The sequence below is a fragment of the Macaca mulatta genome, chromosome 3, assembly GCF_049350105.2.
Source record: "Macaca mulatta isolate MMU2019108-1 chromosome 3, T2T-MMU8v2.0, whole genome shotgun sequence".
In the NCBI taxonomy this organism is placed as follows: Eukaryota; Metazoa; Chordata; class Mammalia; order Primates; family Cercopithecidae; genus Macaca; species Macaca mulatta.
The window spans coordinates 127,346,764-127,365,135 of NC_133408.1; the positions used below are offsets into that span (position 1 = coordinate 127,346,764).

Consider the following 18,372-nt stretch of genomic DNA (forward strand, 5'->3'; position numbering starts at 1 on the left):
ACATATAAAACGCTGAGATTCACAAGTAACTTTCCTAAGGTCACAAATCTAGTAAACCAAAAGAACAAGAATTTAAAATATGGTATATCCAATACCAAACCTCACATTAATTACTATACCATTCCATTTGATAAATTTGTATAAGAGCTACATGCAAGAGAAAACTTGCATTCCTCCAAGAACTAGACATTGAAAGCTATAAAAAAAAAGATAGTGTTTCACTTTTCGCTTTAGTCATAAGTGAACAAGTCCTTATGGCCCAGATATTTCCTTGGGTCTTGACTTCCTCATCTAATTTATGTTTTTCCTAATTCCTTATATATTTCCTTTATATCCTACCAATCAATCCCACCCCTTTAAAATCCACATATTCCACTGGGATTGTTATATTAAGACAGTTGAAATATTATTAAAAAAAAAGCAAACTCATAATTCAATAGTTCCTGTATGTGTGTGTGTGTGTGTGTGTGTGTGTGTGTGTATATATATTTTTTTTTTTTTAGATGGAATTTCGCTCTTGTTGGCCAGGCTGGAGTGCAATGGCATGACCTCAGCTCACCACAACCTCTGCCTTCCAGGTTCAAGTGATTCTCCTGCCTCAGCCTCCTGAATGGCTGGGATTACAGACATGAGCCACCACACCTGGCTAATTTTGTATTTTTAGTAGAGCTGGGGTTTCTCCATTTTGGTCAGGCTGGTCTCAAACTCCCGACCTCAGGTGATCTGCCCACCTTGGCCTCCCAAAGTGGTGGGATTACAGGCATGAGCCACTGCACCCGGCCAGTTCCAATATTAAAAGCCAACCAGGTATACACATTTTGAAAAGGAATACAAAGACAAAACAAATAGAACCATAACGTTACACTAGGTTATATGGCTAATATTAAAGAACGACCCTGGACACAGCAGATAAGCATACAGAGATGAGCAAAATTCACATTGATAAACTCCTTCACTTAGCCAGGAGCTAATTAATACTCACTGATAATCCTCCCTTAGTATCTGTAGTCATTACCTAACAAAGCTTTTCTGATTGGAAATAGATACAGATAATATACACAGAGGACCAACCACTTTCTCTTTCTTTTCCTATCTTCTTCCCAACTTTTAAGGAAGACCAAACTCCTTCACAAGGCAACAAATATATAGACTTGTTTTGGCATTCTGAAAAGCTTCTAATTACTAGTCTACATCAAAGAATGCTCTTCTCAAATAAAAGTTCACAAGATATTTTGTTTAAAGGCAACTATAATTGATATCATTATCCAAACACTTAAAGATGAACTATATATGAAACTTATAAAAATAAAGTACATACCATCAATAAAATCCATGCTATTTTTGAAGGCTCAAAGGGAATATAAACTAAGATAATCTTCCAGATAAGCTATAAGCTTACCTTAGCTACTTCTTCTTCTAATTGTTCTTGGTATTGTTTTTCAAGCAACTTAACGATATTTGTTTCCTCTTTCACTCCAAATTCACCAGAAAACTATATTTAAAAGCAAAACATGACATTTATTTACATTAATTATACACCACTTATTTTTAAACTTCTACCTCAAAATCTCCCCAAAGTATCAGTATTTTTAGAAAAGTTCTACACACTTTCAGCAAAAAATCAATTTTAATTCTCTCAATTAAAAACAATTTTAGTAAATAATTCTAGTAAATAATTATACTTACTACTGTGAACTTAACAATCAAAGATGCAAAGAGGAATATGTTTACATATTTATAAATGCCAACATACAGTTCTAGAGTGGGAAAAGGATACTTAAATATAACTAATACAATATATATGTGTGTATATATTTCCTTTTAAGTAAAATGTTAAACAGTGGCATTGTTTGCTCATAAAATTACAAGCAAATTTTCTTTTCTTCTTGGTACTTATTAATACTATCTAATTTTCTACAAATACAAAGTTACAGTTATCAATAGAAAAAACTATAAACTTTAAAAAAATATAAACATGTTCTCAGTATGAAAGTATTTATTTAGCAATTATCATGATATGGGATGAGTATAGCAGAATCAAGGAAATGTCTAACATCTTTCCTCTGTATACTGAGCCAGGAAGAATGATGATCTTAATTTTTTCTGTGACTTAAGAGCTAAAAATCTGAGTGAAAACCAGGGTTCAGCAGTTGCAGGTTTGAGAAAGTCGCAGGTGTGAGAAATTGAGAATAATACAATGCTGAGCAGAGGCAGGGGGTGGTTTAGTTAGATGGCATGCGCTGTAAAAGATGTGGAACTTTTATATACCGAATGGACCTTACTGGAGTAGGCCTAATCTATTATCCCAGCCCTACTGTCTTGGATTCTGGGGATTCCTAAACACTTTTTTCTTTTTTTTTTTTTTTGTGATGGGGGAGTCTCGTTCTGTCACCCAGGCTGGAGTGCAGGGGCGCAATCTCAGCTCACTGCAACCTCCACCTCCTGGGTTCAAGCGATTCTCCTGTCTCAGCCTCCTGAGCGACTGGGACTACAGGCAAGTGCTACCACGCCCAGCTAATTTTTTGTATTTTTGGTAGAGATGGGGTTTCACTGTGTTAGCCAGGCTGGTCTTGATCTCTTGACCTTGTGATCCACATGCCTTGGCCTCCCAAAGTGCTGGAATTACAGGCGTGAGTCATCGCGCCTGGCCCCTAAGCACTTTTCTAGAGATGGCCTGGTCCAAATTCCCATGCTGGAAAGACAAAGCTATGTTGACCAGGGCACTGAAACTAATTTGTACATAGCCCACATGTTACAAAAAACAAGATAAATCTTAAACTATAACATATTTAAGGAAATATAACCCCTCAAACTTCCTCTGTGTTTTTCCTATGCTATAAAAATAGATTAAATTTCTTTTTTTTTTTTTTGAGACGAAGTCTCGCTCTGTCGCCCAGGCTGGAGTGCAGTGGCCAGATCTCAGCTCACTGCAAGCTCCGCCTCCCGGGTTCACGCCATTCTCCTGCCTCAGCCTCCCAAGTAGCTGGGACTACAGGCGCCCGCCACCGCGCCCGGCTAGTATTTTTGTATTTTTTAGTAGAGACGGGGTTTCACCGTGTTAGCCAGGATGGTCTCGATCTCCTGACCTCGTGATCCACCCGTCTCGGCCTCCCAAAGTGCTGGGATTACAGGCTTGAGCCACCGCGCCCGGCTAAATTTCTTTACATATGTATTCTGAGTTTTCTATATAAGGTATTATCCTCATATTTATTATGCTTACTTCTCAGCAACTACAGTAAACCAGACATAAAAATGATAGTAGAAAAATCAGTGTATATAACAGTTAAAAGATAAAAATTAAAAATATAATACCTCTATTGTACCATCAATATTCTTTTTCACACAACTTCCAGGGTACATTGTTCTCTGTGCATCAGATTCTGTAATTACCACCGAATCAACGGGGAAGCTGAATATAAATAAAAAAGGTTAAAGAATTAGAGTTGTATATGTGCTTTAGTGTTCATCCAAAATCTATAACACACATAAAATGTGTACCGGGGTATGGGAGACAAAAATGAGTCAAGGGTTGTAGGTATTGTAACTTAAATCATATTTTTGACTAATATTTCCACTTAAAAGAACACAATTGAGTAACAGTATTTTAACAGATGATCAACTGAATTTTATGTCATCTTACACTACAAATGTATGATATGGAACTATACATACTGACTTTTTTTTGGAGAGATGGGGACTCACTATATTACACAGGTTGATCTCAAACTCCTGGCCTCAAGTGATCCTCCCACCTCAGCCTCCAAATGTGCTGGGATTAGAGGCATGAGCCACTATGCTTGGCCAGTATTAACTTTTTTTTAAAAGTTATCTAAGATATATTAGTGACTTTTAAAAAGTTTGTAAAATCTCACTTTTATGAGAAACTTCTTTTAACATACATATGTATATTTGGATACACAAAGTTTGATTTTTTTCCTATGTGTCCACATCAAAAGTAACAACGTTTACCTCTAGTGGAACTCAGGAGCAGTGGTGGTACAGAGAAGAATCTTAATTTACAAATACTCACTTTTGGACTTTTTTGTTTAATTTTTTGGTATTCACATCTGTATTGTGTAGTTTTTACATGCATTCATTATTTAAAAAATTTTTTTTTCTTAAAATGCTTAACTTAGGTCATAAAAACTAAGATCAGTATTTAGGAACCATGGGAAAAAAATAAAAGGAGGAAATTATAATTTTCATTTCTGGCAAATACAATCTTCCACACCCATTTTCATGTACAACTATGTTGCTTTCTTAGTTCGACCCTCCTCTTGTCCACATACCTTTCTTTCTCGTATTCTTTTCTATCCTAAATTCCGTCCAAAACTGGGCAGATAAAAGTTGTCATCATCCCATTTCATAACTTATATAACTAAACCCCTAATGATGGCCATTTGATTGCTTCCAATTGTTCACCATTACAAACAATGCTATAATACAGATCTTCACAAATGTATCTTGGCACACTTCCATGGATGTTTCTATATGATAAAATCTTGTAAGTAATTGTTAAGCTTAATAGTTCATGTTTTAATTCAGGGCTATATTCCAAAAAGTTTTATTAATTTTATTATCATAATTGTATCATTTAAGTATTTTCTCAAAACTTCAGCAATCGGGGGTCATAACAATTGTAAAACTTTGCTAGAACATGTATGTCTTTATTTTTGAGAAGACATTTTCTTTCAAACATTATTGGCCATTTAGGTTTTTCCTGCTGTGAACTACCTTCTCATGTTCTATGACCATCCCATGCTTCTAAAAACTTGTTCTTCTTGTCTTTCTTCTCTGCCCTTTCCTGCTTCTTCTTTATTGCTATTTTGTCTCTGTTTTCCTCACTGTCCCTTGTATATACTCCTCTGATTCTTGGCTTTATGTCTTGGATCTTATTTTCACAGCCTAGAAAATCCTCCTGATTATCTATCCAGCCACTATGATCTAAACTCCAAAAAGTACTACTTAGTCCACAATGACTTCATTCTTTAAGCATTACAGTATTTGAAAGTGTTTACTCCAAACTGAAAAAATAGTCCGGCATAAACTTAATTCACTGCTCCCCTCTTGCAATTAAGCTCCTACTATCTGCAACCCCTGTTGAATTTCCTATTTATGTGATGTACTTTCATTTTCCATATTCCCTAGGCTCAAGCAACACAGAGTTATCTTTGTTTTTTCCCCTCTGCTTTGTTTCCAACATTCCTTCCATTGCAATGTCTTAATACTCATCCTTCATTTCCATTTTGCTGTTATTACTCTAATAGGCAGTATTACAGATGTGCAGTAAAAAATGCCACAAAGAGATGGGTTTAAATTCCAGCGTTTTAGTTATATCACTATGTTATATTCCCCAACCATTACCTTCAAAAATTATTGCAAGTAATTATTATTTCGGTGATTACACTGAAGTCCCTGGAAGGAAATAGCCACTTTACATAAACATCTAATTCTACCTCCAGGATATCTAGCTAAGGCTCTTTTCGGTTACTGTTTCATTTAATCCTCACAATCTTAAGGGTAATTATTATTATCCCTATTATTATTTAGAGATGTTTAAATAATCTGTCCAAGATCATATAGTCAGTAAAAGGTCAAATCAGGGTTAAATGCAGATCTGTCTGGCTAAAACCCATGATCTTTCCAACATCAGAGTGTTTCTCTTAGAGGTTTCTAGTATGAAACACCCAATATTTGTTAAAAGAATGACTCAATTATTTTTCTTAACCATTTCAAGTCTACCCACAGGGAACAGTATACTCTATTCAAAATGTGTTACAGTTGTGTCCAAAATATGTGATGCTATTTACAAAAAAAAAATTTTGACTCATTACTATTAGTAAGAATGAGGATGGTGGTGAGTAAGACTCTTTTTGGTAGGGGTGCAGGGAGCAAATGAATGGTTTTGGTTCAAAGGCATTGTCAACACATTTCCACGGAGTATTACAGAAACTCTGAGAGAGGGTGGTGAGCTGGCAGAAGCCCAAATGCAGGAATAACAATGTAAGCCTACGTTTCCAGAAGCCTCTCTTTTCTTCATGCTTTGGAGAGAAAGCATCATTAATTAAAGGAAGATTACTTGAAATACTGACTGGTTATTAGAAAGTTCTTCCTAATCACCTATTTTGTTTCATATCAGAAAGCAGTGGTTTCCAAATGTCAATCTATGGGTTCCATGCCTCTGAATTATATTGTTAAAAACACAAATTTCCATATTCTATCTCAAAGTTATTGAGTATGACTCTCCAAATTATAATTCAGTGATCTTTCATTATAAGTATTAAAAAAATTATATTAAAGTTCAAAAACTTCCACTATTTCTGATGTACGGTCATGTTTAGAAACCACCAATCTCAAAGAAAATGGGAGCTTTATAAGGCTAAGCCAATACCAAGCAAACAATTCCAAAGCCCTATGTAGGTTCCAAATACAGAAGAGTAACGACTAGTTCCAAACAAGTAGACATTCAATTTTCATTCACTATCCAAAAAAACTGTGTTGAGGTTTTACTAGCAAGTGCCTATGAAGACAGTGCTAGAATAGCAGAGCCAGCCAAAGTTAGAATAAATCTCTGAGGGTTTTATAGAGCTAGTTATATATTATATCATACTTCCCAACTAAATTATAAACTGTTTATTCATTAAAAAAATAACTTATTGAGTACCTATTATGCACAGAGAATTATCTTAGGTGTTTGGGACATATCACTGACCTAAATGGAAAAAGAGCCCCACCCTTATAAAGTTTAAAGTCTTTGACCAGAGACGAACAATAAACAAAATAAAAATGAATCCACCCCCTCCAAATTTACAGATATTTGGTGTTTATATATATATATATATATATATTTTTTTTTTTTTTTCAGGCAGAGTCTTGCTCTGCTCTGTCACCCAGGCTGGAGTGTAGTGGTGCGAATTCAGCTCACCGCAACCTCCGCTTCCTAGGTTCAAGTGATTCTTATGCCTTAGCCTCCTGAGTAGCTGGGATTACAGGTGCATGCCACCATGCTTGGCTAATTTTTGTATTATTAGTAGAGATGGAGTTTTGCCATATTGGCCAGGCCAGTCTCGAACTCCTAACCTCAGGTAATCTGCCTGCCTCCGCCTCTCAAAATGCTGGGATTACAGGCATGAGCCACCACAACCAGCCTAGTTATATAAGTAATATATACTATATAAAATGTGTATAATGTATACATATATATAAATGGACAATATTAAGTAATGTAGAAAAAGTAAAGTAGGGAAATAGGAATCAGCGTTCTAGGAGACAATTTTAATTTACACAGAGTGATTAAGAAAAGCCTCATGAGAACATGACACTTGAGTAATGATCCAAAGGAGGTGAGGGTGTTGGCCAGGCACATATCTGGAGGAAGACCATTCTAGGTAGAAGGAACAGCCAATGAGAAGTCCCTAAAGCAGAAGCATACTGATAATGCTTGTTACTGGTGACAGCATCTTGGGGTCAGAAGACAGTGACAGACAAGTCAGTAGGAGATTAAAAGTCAGAAAAGTAATGGGTACTCATCATGTAGGACAGAAGAGCTTTGGAATGACATAATCTATTTTAAATTTTAAAAGCAAGATTCTGGCACCTGCTCTAACTGTGTTGAGAACAGACTTTAGGGAGGAGTTAGGGTAATCCAGGTGAGACAAAAGGATGGCAGAGACCAGCAAGGTTTTAAGGAGTGGTACAGTTTGGATATATTTTTGAAGGCAGAGAAAACAGGATGTCTTGATAGACTAGAAAAGAGGTATAAGAGAAAGAGGAGTAACGACAGATGGATATAACTGCAGAAGGAGCAAATTTTGAGAAGATCCAGAGTTCTACTTTGGACGTGGTTAATTTGAACATGAGACAAAGTGAAATCCTGCCATGACTGGAGTGATCCTATCTTATATTCCTTAAGTATTCACCATATCAAAGTACCAAAGACTAGGTACAGAATAAACTGCAAATACATGCACACTGCCGATTTAATTAAGCAGATTAACAACAACCAACATCTTTTTTTTTTTTTTTTTTTTTTGAGACGGAGTCTCACGCTGTTGCCCAGGCTGGAGTGCAGTGGCGCAATCTCGGCTCACTGCAAGCTCCGCCTCCCGCGTTCCCACCATTCTCCTGCCTCAGCCTCCTGAGTAGCTGGGACTACAGGCGCCCGCCACCGCGCCCGGCTAATTTTTTGTATTTTTAGTAGAGACGGGGTTTCACTGTGGTCTCGATCTCCTGACCTTGTGATCCGCCCGCCTCGGCCTCCCAAAGTGCTGGGATTACAGGCTTGAGCCACCGCGCCCGGCCTCCAACATCTTTATAATGTAAAAATTTAAGTAGAATTCCTATAATCTCTTTGATTTACATCAACATTTATTTCAGGCATTTCAAAGATATAGAATGATCTCCTGCTCTTCTTTCTTAAAAATGCTGCATCCTATCTCTTTTCAGCAACTTTGCTTAAGTTACTTTTTGTAAATAGCCATTCTAGATGATACTATAATTGTTACAAAGCTACAAATACTGTTGAATGAAGCTATAAGCAGATGAATACCTTGGCGGAACTGTGGACTCACTAACAGCTTGAAGCCTCTTCCGTAAATAGTGGATCTCTGCCTCATAGCTTTGTTCAGTTTCTTTCAATTGTTGCTGCAAAGAGGATATGAGGCTTTCTAATTCTTGAACTTGTTCTTCAAGTTGTTCAGTTTTTTCAAGATGTTGTAGAGAAGATAACTTGCTTTTATGATTGACATCTATGTTATATAAAGAGACAAAAAATGCACATTTCAACAGAAGTTTCTTAGTGAAATAGCACAATCACTGTGTACAGAAAATATTCTTTTTTGAAAGAGTATGTTTTAAGTGGTAATAACTCTGGTTTCAATTTAAACTCATTCTGATGAAAACAAGAAAATATAAATAGTACAATTCAAGATAATCTTTTTGATCCTCATGCTGCAGTACTCCTAAATCCAACATTTTATATCTTTAAAATTTAAAACAATTTACTATTACAGAACATAAGAAGTGAAAAAGGACCAAATAGATAAGTAACCCAAATCTTTCATTTTAAGGATGAAAACATTGAGATCAGAGAGGCTACAGTGAAATGCCCAACGTCACTATGTTAGCTCAAATTTTAAAGTAAAAAAGCAAATTACTCAATACTTGGTATAAAAACACCACATTGTGGTATATGATCAAAATTTACCACTGTCTTCCAAACTGGTCATCTGAGAATGGATTGATAAAAACTTTGTTTCCTCTTTTGGAAGGTTTTCTTCTCCAAATTCAAGTTTCATACCATCTGTTTGCTGTCCCCAAATCTATTGAAAACCACAGAATAAAAGCAGTAACATAAATACGTAATCCAGCAATTAGAAAGCTGTATTAAAGCAACTCTGCATTAAGATGCTTTTTTAAAACCACCCAAAATTGTGGCACTCTAATACAAGTGTTTTCCCTTCTAAGTTATTCCCTGTTCTCTTCTGTAACAGTAATTCATATTCCATACCTTTCACAGCACTGAAATTATGTTAGTAATGTTCTTTGATATCTAAAAGGAAGTTCATTTTACTACAAAAACAAGTGCTTCTGAGAATTTTGGTAGAAAGCTGATAACAATATTTATAGTATAACCTGGTCTTTGAAATTTCAATTTGTACATAATAAATTTTATATTACCAATACTTGATTAATACAGCTTATGTATCTCTAGATATGTCCTATGTACAACCAGGTAACTGACAAATGGTATGCTGCTCTGTACAGTAAACAAAAGAAAAGAAAAGAATGAAAATAGATAAATCTCAGCTCATTTCCTTAACTATTAAAAAGCAGCAAGCCTGTAATCCAAGCACTTTGGGAAAGCGAGGTGGGTGGATCACCTGAAGTCAGGAGTTCAGGACCAGCCTGGTCAACATAGTGAACTTCATCTTTACTAAAAATTGAAAAATTAGCCAGGTGTGGTGGCGCAAACCTGTAATCCCAGCTACTTGGGAGGCTAAGGAAGGTGAATTTCTTGAACCTGGGAAGGGGAGGTTGCAGTGAGCCAAGATTGAGTCATTGAACTCTAGCATGGGAGACAGAGCAAGACTCTGCCTCAAAAAAATAAGTAAATAAACAAATAAAATTAAGCAGCAATATGTCAGATACCTGTGTGTACTAATTTATTCATTCATCAAATACTTAATAATCAATGTGACCAGCACTGTGACAAGAGATAGTAAAAATATAAAATCCGTTTAAAAAATAACAATATATCTGCCTGCATGGAATTCATCAATCAGATGGGAAAATAAACAATTAGAGAACGGCTAAACTATAAAATTTGACTATAACTACAATGATAAAGAAGACTGATGTGGATCTGAATAATTATGGAAGTCAATTTTGATTTAGGCTCATATGTTTTTGGCAATGATTTGGGAAGGCTCTAAGGAAGAAAGAGTAAGAAAATTTATGAAAGAATGACATATGCCATAATTGACAATGATCTTCTTGAGAAGAGTTTAATTTGGATACGGAGGGGGAAATAAAGCTAGTTAAATAAGATAGATCCAAATTACGTAAGACTTTAAAAGCAAGGGGAAAGAGTTTGGACTTGCAAGACCAGATGAACAAAGGATACTGTAGAAGCAGGTGAGCAAAAGAAAAAAAGCTATTTGCCAAGAAGGCTGTTTTAACTGTCCACTACTCTTATAAATCCTCTAACCAACTCCTACCCCATGAGTACGTTTCAACAGAGATCTTACCTCTTAGTTCCCAGGGAAAATAAAGATCATCGGGTAAATTATTAAGTTTCTAGTCCAACCTTTCTAACTCATTCAGCAAACATTTATTAAGCCTTTACTGTATGCTAACACTGTGATAAGAGGAGGAAACAAAAATAAACAGAAGATTCCCTGATTCCAAAGGGTTTAGAATAATAGTGAAAGAGGCAGAATGGTAAACAAACAATTATATAATATGAAAAGTAATGTGATACAAATGCAAATGCGTATAAGAAGCTATAGGAACATGGAGGAAGGACAGAAGGGTAATCAAGTATTTAAAGTAACAAAAAAAGGCCAGGCGCGGTGGCTCATGCCTGTAATCCCAGCACTTTGGGAGGCCAAGGCGGGTGGATCACGAGGTCAGGAGATCAAGACCATCCTGGCTAACATGGTGAAACCCCGTCTATACTAAAAATACAAAAAAATTAGCTGGGCATGGTGGTGGGCGCCTGTAGTCCCAGCTACTGGGGAGGCTGAGGCAGGAGAATGGCGTGAACCTGGGAGGCGGAGCTTGCAGTGAGCCTAGATCGCGCCACTGCACTCTGGCCTGGGCGACAGAGGGAGACTCCATCTCAAAAAAAATAAAAAATAAAAAAAAAATAAAGTAACGAAAAAAGAGAAGCATGATAAGCAAGGCCTGTACTGTTGCTAAGGAAACAGAGGAATAAATGCCTAAGCCTAGGAAGATAGGTAAAGCAGATGACACAGAGGGAGTAAACATTTGAACCAACTGGAACAAGCGGGAACAAACCAAAAAGGCTGGGAGGGGATGGGCAGTATTATGCAGAAAGGGCAGCATGCAAAAAAGCCTAGGGTGCATTTGGGAAACTAAGTATTTCAGTATGGCTGAAATGAGGAGGAAGATTAGAAGATGAAGCCAAAAAGTTAGGCAGTGATGTATTGCAGTGCTGATCCTGATCCCAAAGTTAACTCTGAAATGCCTCTCTAATTGCAGCTAATTTACAGAATTCAAATATGATATCTTCTTATTACCCCTTGTGCAGAAAAGACATCTACCTGTTTGCTATATTCATCTACCTGTTAAGCAAACGTATTTACTTACATTTCTTTTCTTTTCTCTTTTTTTTTTTGAGATGGAGTCTCACTCTGTTGCCCAGGCTGGAGTGCAGCAGCGCAGTCTTGGCTCACTGCAACCTCCACCTTCTGGTTTCAAGCGATTCTCCTGTGTCAGCCTCCCAAGTAGCTGGGATTATAGGCACATGTCACCACACCCAGCTAATTATTTTTGTGTCTTTTTTAGTAGAGATGGGGTTTCACCATGTTGGCCAGGCTGGTCTCCAACTCCTGACCTCAGGTGATTGGCCCACCTTGGCCTCCTAAAGTGCTGGGATTGCAGGTATGAGCCACCATGCTCGGCCTTACATTTCTCTTCTAAACACCTACTAGAATGTTGCCATGGAAAACTATTTTATGTATATGTGTGTGTGTGTGTATATATATATGTGTAAAATAGTATATATGTATATGACATTCCTTAAACTAGTTCATAAATCCCATTAATTTATACATTTCTTCAGTCTGGTGACTTCATTACTTTATTCCCAGTACATAGAACAACCTGGCATTTAATTAGCAAATAATAAATATTGGCTGTCCAGTCTGTCCTCAGATCTAAGGAATAAATAAATAAATACATAAGTAAGTAGGCTGGGTGCGGTGGCTCACGTCTGTAATCTTAGCACTTTGGGAGGCCAAGGCAGGCAGATCATGAGGTTAAGAGTTCGAAACCAGCCTGGCCAACATGGTGAAAGCCCGTCTCTACTAAGAATACAAAAATTAGCTGGGTGTGGTGCAGCTTGCCTGTAATTCCAGCTACTCAGGAGGCTGAGGCAGGAGAATCGCTTGAACCTGGGAGGCGGAGGTTGCAGTGAGCCGAGATCGTGCCACTGTACTCCAGCCTGCGAGACAGAGCAAGACTCTGTCTCAGAGAAAAAAAAAAAAAAAAAGTACAGTAAAATAAAAATAAAAATAAAAATTGACTGGATAACTGAATGAGAACAAAGTATAAGTTTTTCTTTCATATTCTTTATACTCCCTTCAGTGTATATATCAGTATGGTAGAAGACCAGGAGTGAAAAGAGAAGATTATGTAAGACAAATTCCCAAGTTTCTGGTTGAATGTTGTTCCTTGAAACTGAGACGAGAGAAGCTGGTTTAAGCAGCAGAAGTTAATAAATTCATATTTCAATATGCTGATTGAAACATACCTACAAGAGTTTTGAGTAGAGATAACTGATGAGATATATGACTCTGCAGCTCAGAAGGACTGACCTAAACATAGAGATCTAAAAGCAATGAAAGGAGATGAAAAAAGCATTCAGATTAAGAGGATCAAATAAAGATCCCTGGTAAAATAGACAGGGTAGCTAAAGTCCAAAATGGAGGCTTGAAAAGCTACAGAAGCTAAGGGAAGAAAACATTATCAGAAAGCAGCAAATACTACAGTCAAGAAATAATAGATTAAAGTAAAAAGAAAACTAGTTCAAGATAGTACACTGAGCATGTGTTTATATCTGAGGTTACAAAGTGAAGGCTTGAACTTTAAATCCAGTCTATACTTTTATAGTGCTCTTTTGGGGACAAAACAGTTTTTGTTGTTGTCTGGCTGCTTTCTGTTTCCCAACCTTAAAATAGAATCCGTTTATTTTTGAATATTTCTGTGTGTGTGTGTGTGTGTGTGTGTGTGTGTGTGTGTTATATTTTCAGAGATGAGGTCTTAAGCTCTGTTGCCCAGGCAGGAGTGCAGTGGCACAATCATAGCTCATGCAGCCGCAAACTCCTAGGTTCAAGTGATCCTCCCACCTCAGCTTCTCAAGTAGCAGGGAGGACAGGTATGTGCCACCATGCCCGGTTTATATTTCCTAATATTTTTAAAAGAAAAAAAACCATATAAAATTAATAGATTAAAAGTACTAGCAACACTGGGCCCTGATTCCTACTTAATGGCAACAAGATGCGTAAGCTGGGCAGCTGCACCCCTTTTGGATGAGGCATGTTTTCTCCAGGTTTCACTTGGCCTTGGCCTTCTTCATTTATTTTATTAACTAAATTAATGTAGGCATTTACATTTGTGATTAGTGACGCAAACTTCTTCCCTTTTGATTACGCAATTAAAATGATAGTAAAGAATATTTAAAAGGCATAAATCCATAATGAACAAGAAAATAAGAGATGAAACCAAAATAGATTCTACTCATATAAATCTACTGGAGTAGGTTTATAGATTTTTGGAAAGGCTAGATAAGGTTGTACTTAATTGCACAGAAACAGAGTGGGGAAGAAGAAACAGGAGGGAAAGAAAGAAGGGCAGAGAGATGGAGAGGAAGAATTTCAGCCAAAACATAACTCATCAACATTATAACTTTCACTAACAATTAAATCTTTCAAATCTGCCTAAACATTTTAATAATTAACTGAACATCAAAAAGCACCCCCCAAAAATACACATAGACATCTTTCTGGATTTCTTTCTACATGAGAATTACATTTATCCTTGCCAATATATGCCTTACGTTGTTCTGATAGAGTTAATAAATTACACTGTGCCATGATAGAAAACTATCTTACCTAGTTTTCTATAGACGTTTTTAAAAATTGCTTGAACATAAAATTGACATATATAATGCTGTGTGAAACTAATTAGCTATGTACTAAGCAACTAAACTCATTACCAATTTTCTCTAAAACAGAAGGCCCACTGCTTTATGTTGTAAGTAAAATTAAATGCAATTGTTTCACACAGTTTACCAGTTGATACATTATATATATTTTAAATTATCATAACTTTAAAAACTCTCTAAAGGGGTTATTATTTGACTTGCAGAAATTCTTTTAGCTTACCAATATAAATTATCTACTACAAATATATATCGCTTTTCCCAATCTCCTTTTTCACATTCTCTTATTTTAGAAATTCTTGGTTGATAAAAGCAGCTTATAAAAAAGCAGGTAATACAATAAATGCAAATATTACAATACATTTTCCATTTCACAGACCTTGCTTAGTCGTGTTTGAAGTACCAAGAGTTTGTTGTATTCTTCTGTTACTTTGTTGAGAAGAGTGTGCATATTTTCTTGAAAGTCTGGATGGTAAACAATTATAATAATTTCACTTCACAGTAAAAGTCTGCATCTTCCAATAAATATTATTCACCTATTTATAACTTAAAAAAATTGCCTGCTAGAAGTAAACCTCAGATATTTAGTAACTAAAAATTGAAATTTCATTCATGTGAAATGCCTGCTACGAAGATAACCTGAAAATTTCATATTAAAATATGTTAATTTCTTTTGGTAGTCATTAATTTATACACATTTTGTTCATTATCTATACAAATGGACAGGGCTAGGAAACATTTTATCTGTGAAAGAACATCAAAAAAGTGTGAGGTTACTATTTGCTAAAACAAACTAATAGCAGATCTATATTAAGAAAGATACTAATATATTTCTTATTTCTTAATGTTAATCTTACTCATTTTAAAGCAAAAACCATTGATATGAACTTATTCAATAAATACAATAACGTTTAAAAATTTGGATCTATGGTATAAAAAGTTAAAAGAAAGAATTAGGATAAGGAAAAAGATAGGAGTAGAGAGAGAGAGGATAGACAATAGCGGACAGCTCCAATTATCTTCATATCACCATTATCGCACTACAAAAATTTTAAATGTATATTAAATATAAGATTTCATGAACGTGAAAGGAGGATAAGATGTTAAGATGATAAACAACTTGGCTGGGTGATTAAATCATAATAAAAAGTAAAGATCTGTCATCAATTAAGAGGATTAAATACTGTTTAATAGTATGGTAAGCTTTTATTACCTTGAACTTCATATCTATAATCTTGTAATTCTGAATCTTCATTTTCAGAAGTGTAATCACCAGAATTCTCCCTATCTTCTGCATTTACTTCACATTTTAAAGCAGGAGTATAATATTCACCAAGGACACTGCATAAAGTCTGTCAACAACAAAATTGGGTATTTTAAGGAATTTAAATTTTGATTTCTACTTCTAAAGATCATTAAACATTATTCTCCTTGATGTAAGGCAGTCAAAATGGCACATAAAAATAATTAAGAAAACCTTCTCTCCATACCCTTATCAATCTGCAAAAGAAACAAGTCTAAATTTCTCTGTCTCTCTGGCATGAAATCTTCTTATATCAGGAAGATAATAATCTTCATTGCAAAAAACCATAATTTTTTTTGCTTCCTTATAATAATAGAATTTATCTTATACTTTAATCAACTACTTCCTAGCTTGAATCCTATTTCTGATGTTATCTCTGTAATCTCAAATACCTTTGAAAAAACACCACAGGACAAGGATGGAAGTTCAGAAATGCTGATCAGAAAGAAATCTATAAATTCTAAAGAAATTATATCAAGCAAGAGAATTACATTCATATACTTAAGATAATATAACACATGAGGCCAGGCGTAGTGGCTCACGCCTGTAATCCCAGCACTTTGGGAGGTCGAGGCAGGTGGATCACCTGAGGTCAGGAGTTTGAGACCAGCCTGGCCAACATGGCAAAACCTCATCTCTACTAAAAATACAAAAACTAGCCGGGCGTGGTGGCCTGCATCTGTCATCCCAGCTACTCGGTAGATGAGGCACAAGAATAGCTTGAACCTGGGAGGCAGAGGTCGCAGTGAACGGAGACTGTGCCACTGCACTCCAGCCTGGGCGACAGAGCAAGACTCTCTGTCTCAAATAAAAAAAGAAAAACAAAAAAGATTCCTAACACACGAGAATAGTTTTATGTAATTTATATACACACACAAAAATTGAAAATATGTGACCCATTGTTTTGGTTCTTCTCCTGGGCAACAGACAATTCTATCATCATTTAAAAGAATACATGCCCCATAATCATTTGATAAGCTTTCAAATAACTTTTACCTTTGTTCCTCATATAACTAAAAAATTACCACCACCAACTTCTAGACTTAAAAATCAAATTGTTCACTGCTATTTCTTCAGATTTCTTGAGATTTGCTTAAACTATACTGTCAATTAATAATTAAGTTTATTAAATTTTCAGCATAGCCCCTAAGATGCAGTTTTTTCACATTAGAGTTGATTTTAGAAACCGTAAACAATCATCCAATTTACAGACAAAGAAACTGGGACCCAGAAAGATAGGTGCCATCTTAGTGTTTTGGCTCACTCTACACAGTCTCCCAAGATGTCTCCATCTTGTCCTTGTAACTCATCTATGGCAACACCAACAATTACTGTCTGTTCTACAGGTGAGATAATTTACCAGAATTTCTTTTGTTTCAAACAGATTATCAGGAAAATTTTTAATGCTCATTTTAACTTAAAAACTCAGGAATACTTTCTAAGTACAGTTCTGAAGTAAGGTAGTGGAGAAAACTAGGCTGGGTGATCATCAAATTAGTAGCAACTTATAATTTAGCACTCCTTGTGTAAAAGTACTTTTTATTTATTTTTTAAAATCTATTATTATTTTCTTTTTTTTGAGACAGAGTCCCACTCTGTCACCCAGGCTGGAGTGCAGTAGCATGATCTCCACTCATCAATGCAACCTCTACCTTTCAAGCCCAAGCGATTCCAATGCCTCAGTCTCCCCAGTAACTGGGACTATAGGCACACATCACCACGCCGGACTCATTTTTGTATTTTTTGGTAGAGACCAGGTTTCACCATGTTGGCAGGGCTGGTCTCGAACTCAAGTGATCCGCCCACCTCAGCCTCCCAAAGTGCTGGGATTACAAGTGTCAGCCACCACACCTGGCCATAAAAGTACTTTTAAACATCTTACCTGTAAAAAATAAGAACATTCTTCAGACACTGCCTTTCGAAGTTTTCCAATGAGCAGATGTAAAGGCTTTCCTTCATCACCTAATAGAACAGATAATGGATTAAGAGATTCAATTTACATACTTAAGAACTATGATAATATTTAACTTATGTTTCAACTGGAAACTCCCCTGCAATAAGAATCATTTTAAATTCTTTATTTCTTTGAGTTATTTTCCATTGCTCAACATTGTCTCAGAAAATTTGTGAGATTTTCCACTTCTATCCACAAAATGGTACAAAGCAGTGACTTCTTTTTACTAAAACCCAACATAAAAAAACGCATCATATATCATAACCTATTACATACATCTATGTAAAACTGAAATAAAAATCTCAGAAATCAATATTTATTCTTCTACTATAGTGCCATGTACTCCAATGTTTTCTGTTCTACTCTACTTTGTTTTTTTTTTTAAATGTTGATCATTACTCACTAAACTGACTTCACCACCCATTAATGGACCTATTAATTAGCCTCTAGTTTGAAAAACACTAACCTGTTTGAAGAGGACATCAATAAAAATATTACATGCTTAAAATCTTATTAAATTAAAACCCAAAGCACTCCTGAATTTTAAAAGTTTGTACTCTTATTTAAGCCATTCTCAAATTTCTACTTTTGAATGCAAACTTCTTTTCTATCCTCATTAAGATTTAGTTAATACTTACTGTTTATGGAAACGATAGCCTTAGTTGCTTACCTGGTGTTCTAATCACTAATTTCACCTCCTCCAACTCA

The 18,372-nt window shown here is 35.8% G+C and overlaps 1 protein-coding gene across 16 annotated transcripts in view; it reads right to left on the reverse strand.

The window, feature by feature from the left end:
- Positions 1 to 18,372, reverse strand: part of AKAP9 (A-kinase anchoring protein 9) — a 172,792-nt gene that overhangs the window by 82,640 nt on the left and 71,780 nt on the right. For all 16 annotated transcript variants that reach the window (XM_015134121.3, XM_028846079.2, XM_077997065.1 and 13 more), the window contains 7 exons: positions 17,593 to 17,672; positions 15,621 to 15,759; positions 14,787 to 14,872; positions 9,206 to 9,320; positions 8,549 to 8,747; positions 3,313 to 3,409; positions 1,400 to 1,492 (listed from right to left, as the gene is read on the reverse strand). In XM_015134121.3, the coding sequence (XP_014989607.3) occupies positions 1,400 to 1,492; positions 3,313 to 3,409; positions 8,549 to 8,747; positions 9,206 to 9,320; positions 14,787 to 14,872; positions 15,621 to 15,759; positions 17,593 to 17,672 (809 nt within the window). The remainder of the gene's footprint in view (positions 1 to 1,399; positions 1,493 to 3,312; positions 3,410 to 8,548; positions 8,748 to 9,205; positions 9,321 to 14,786; positions 14,873 to 15,620; positions 15,760 to 17,592; positions 17,673 to 18,372) is intronic.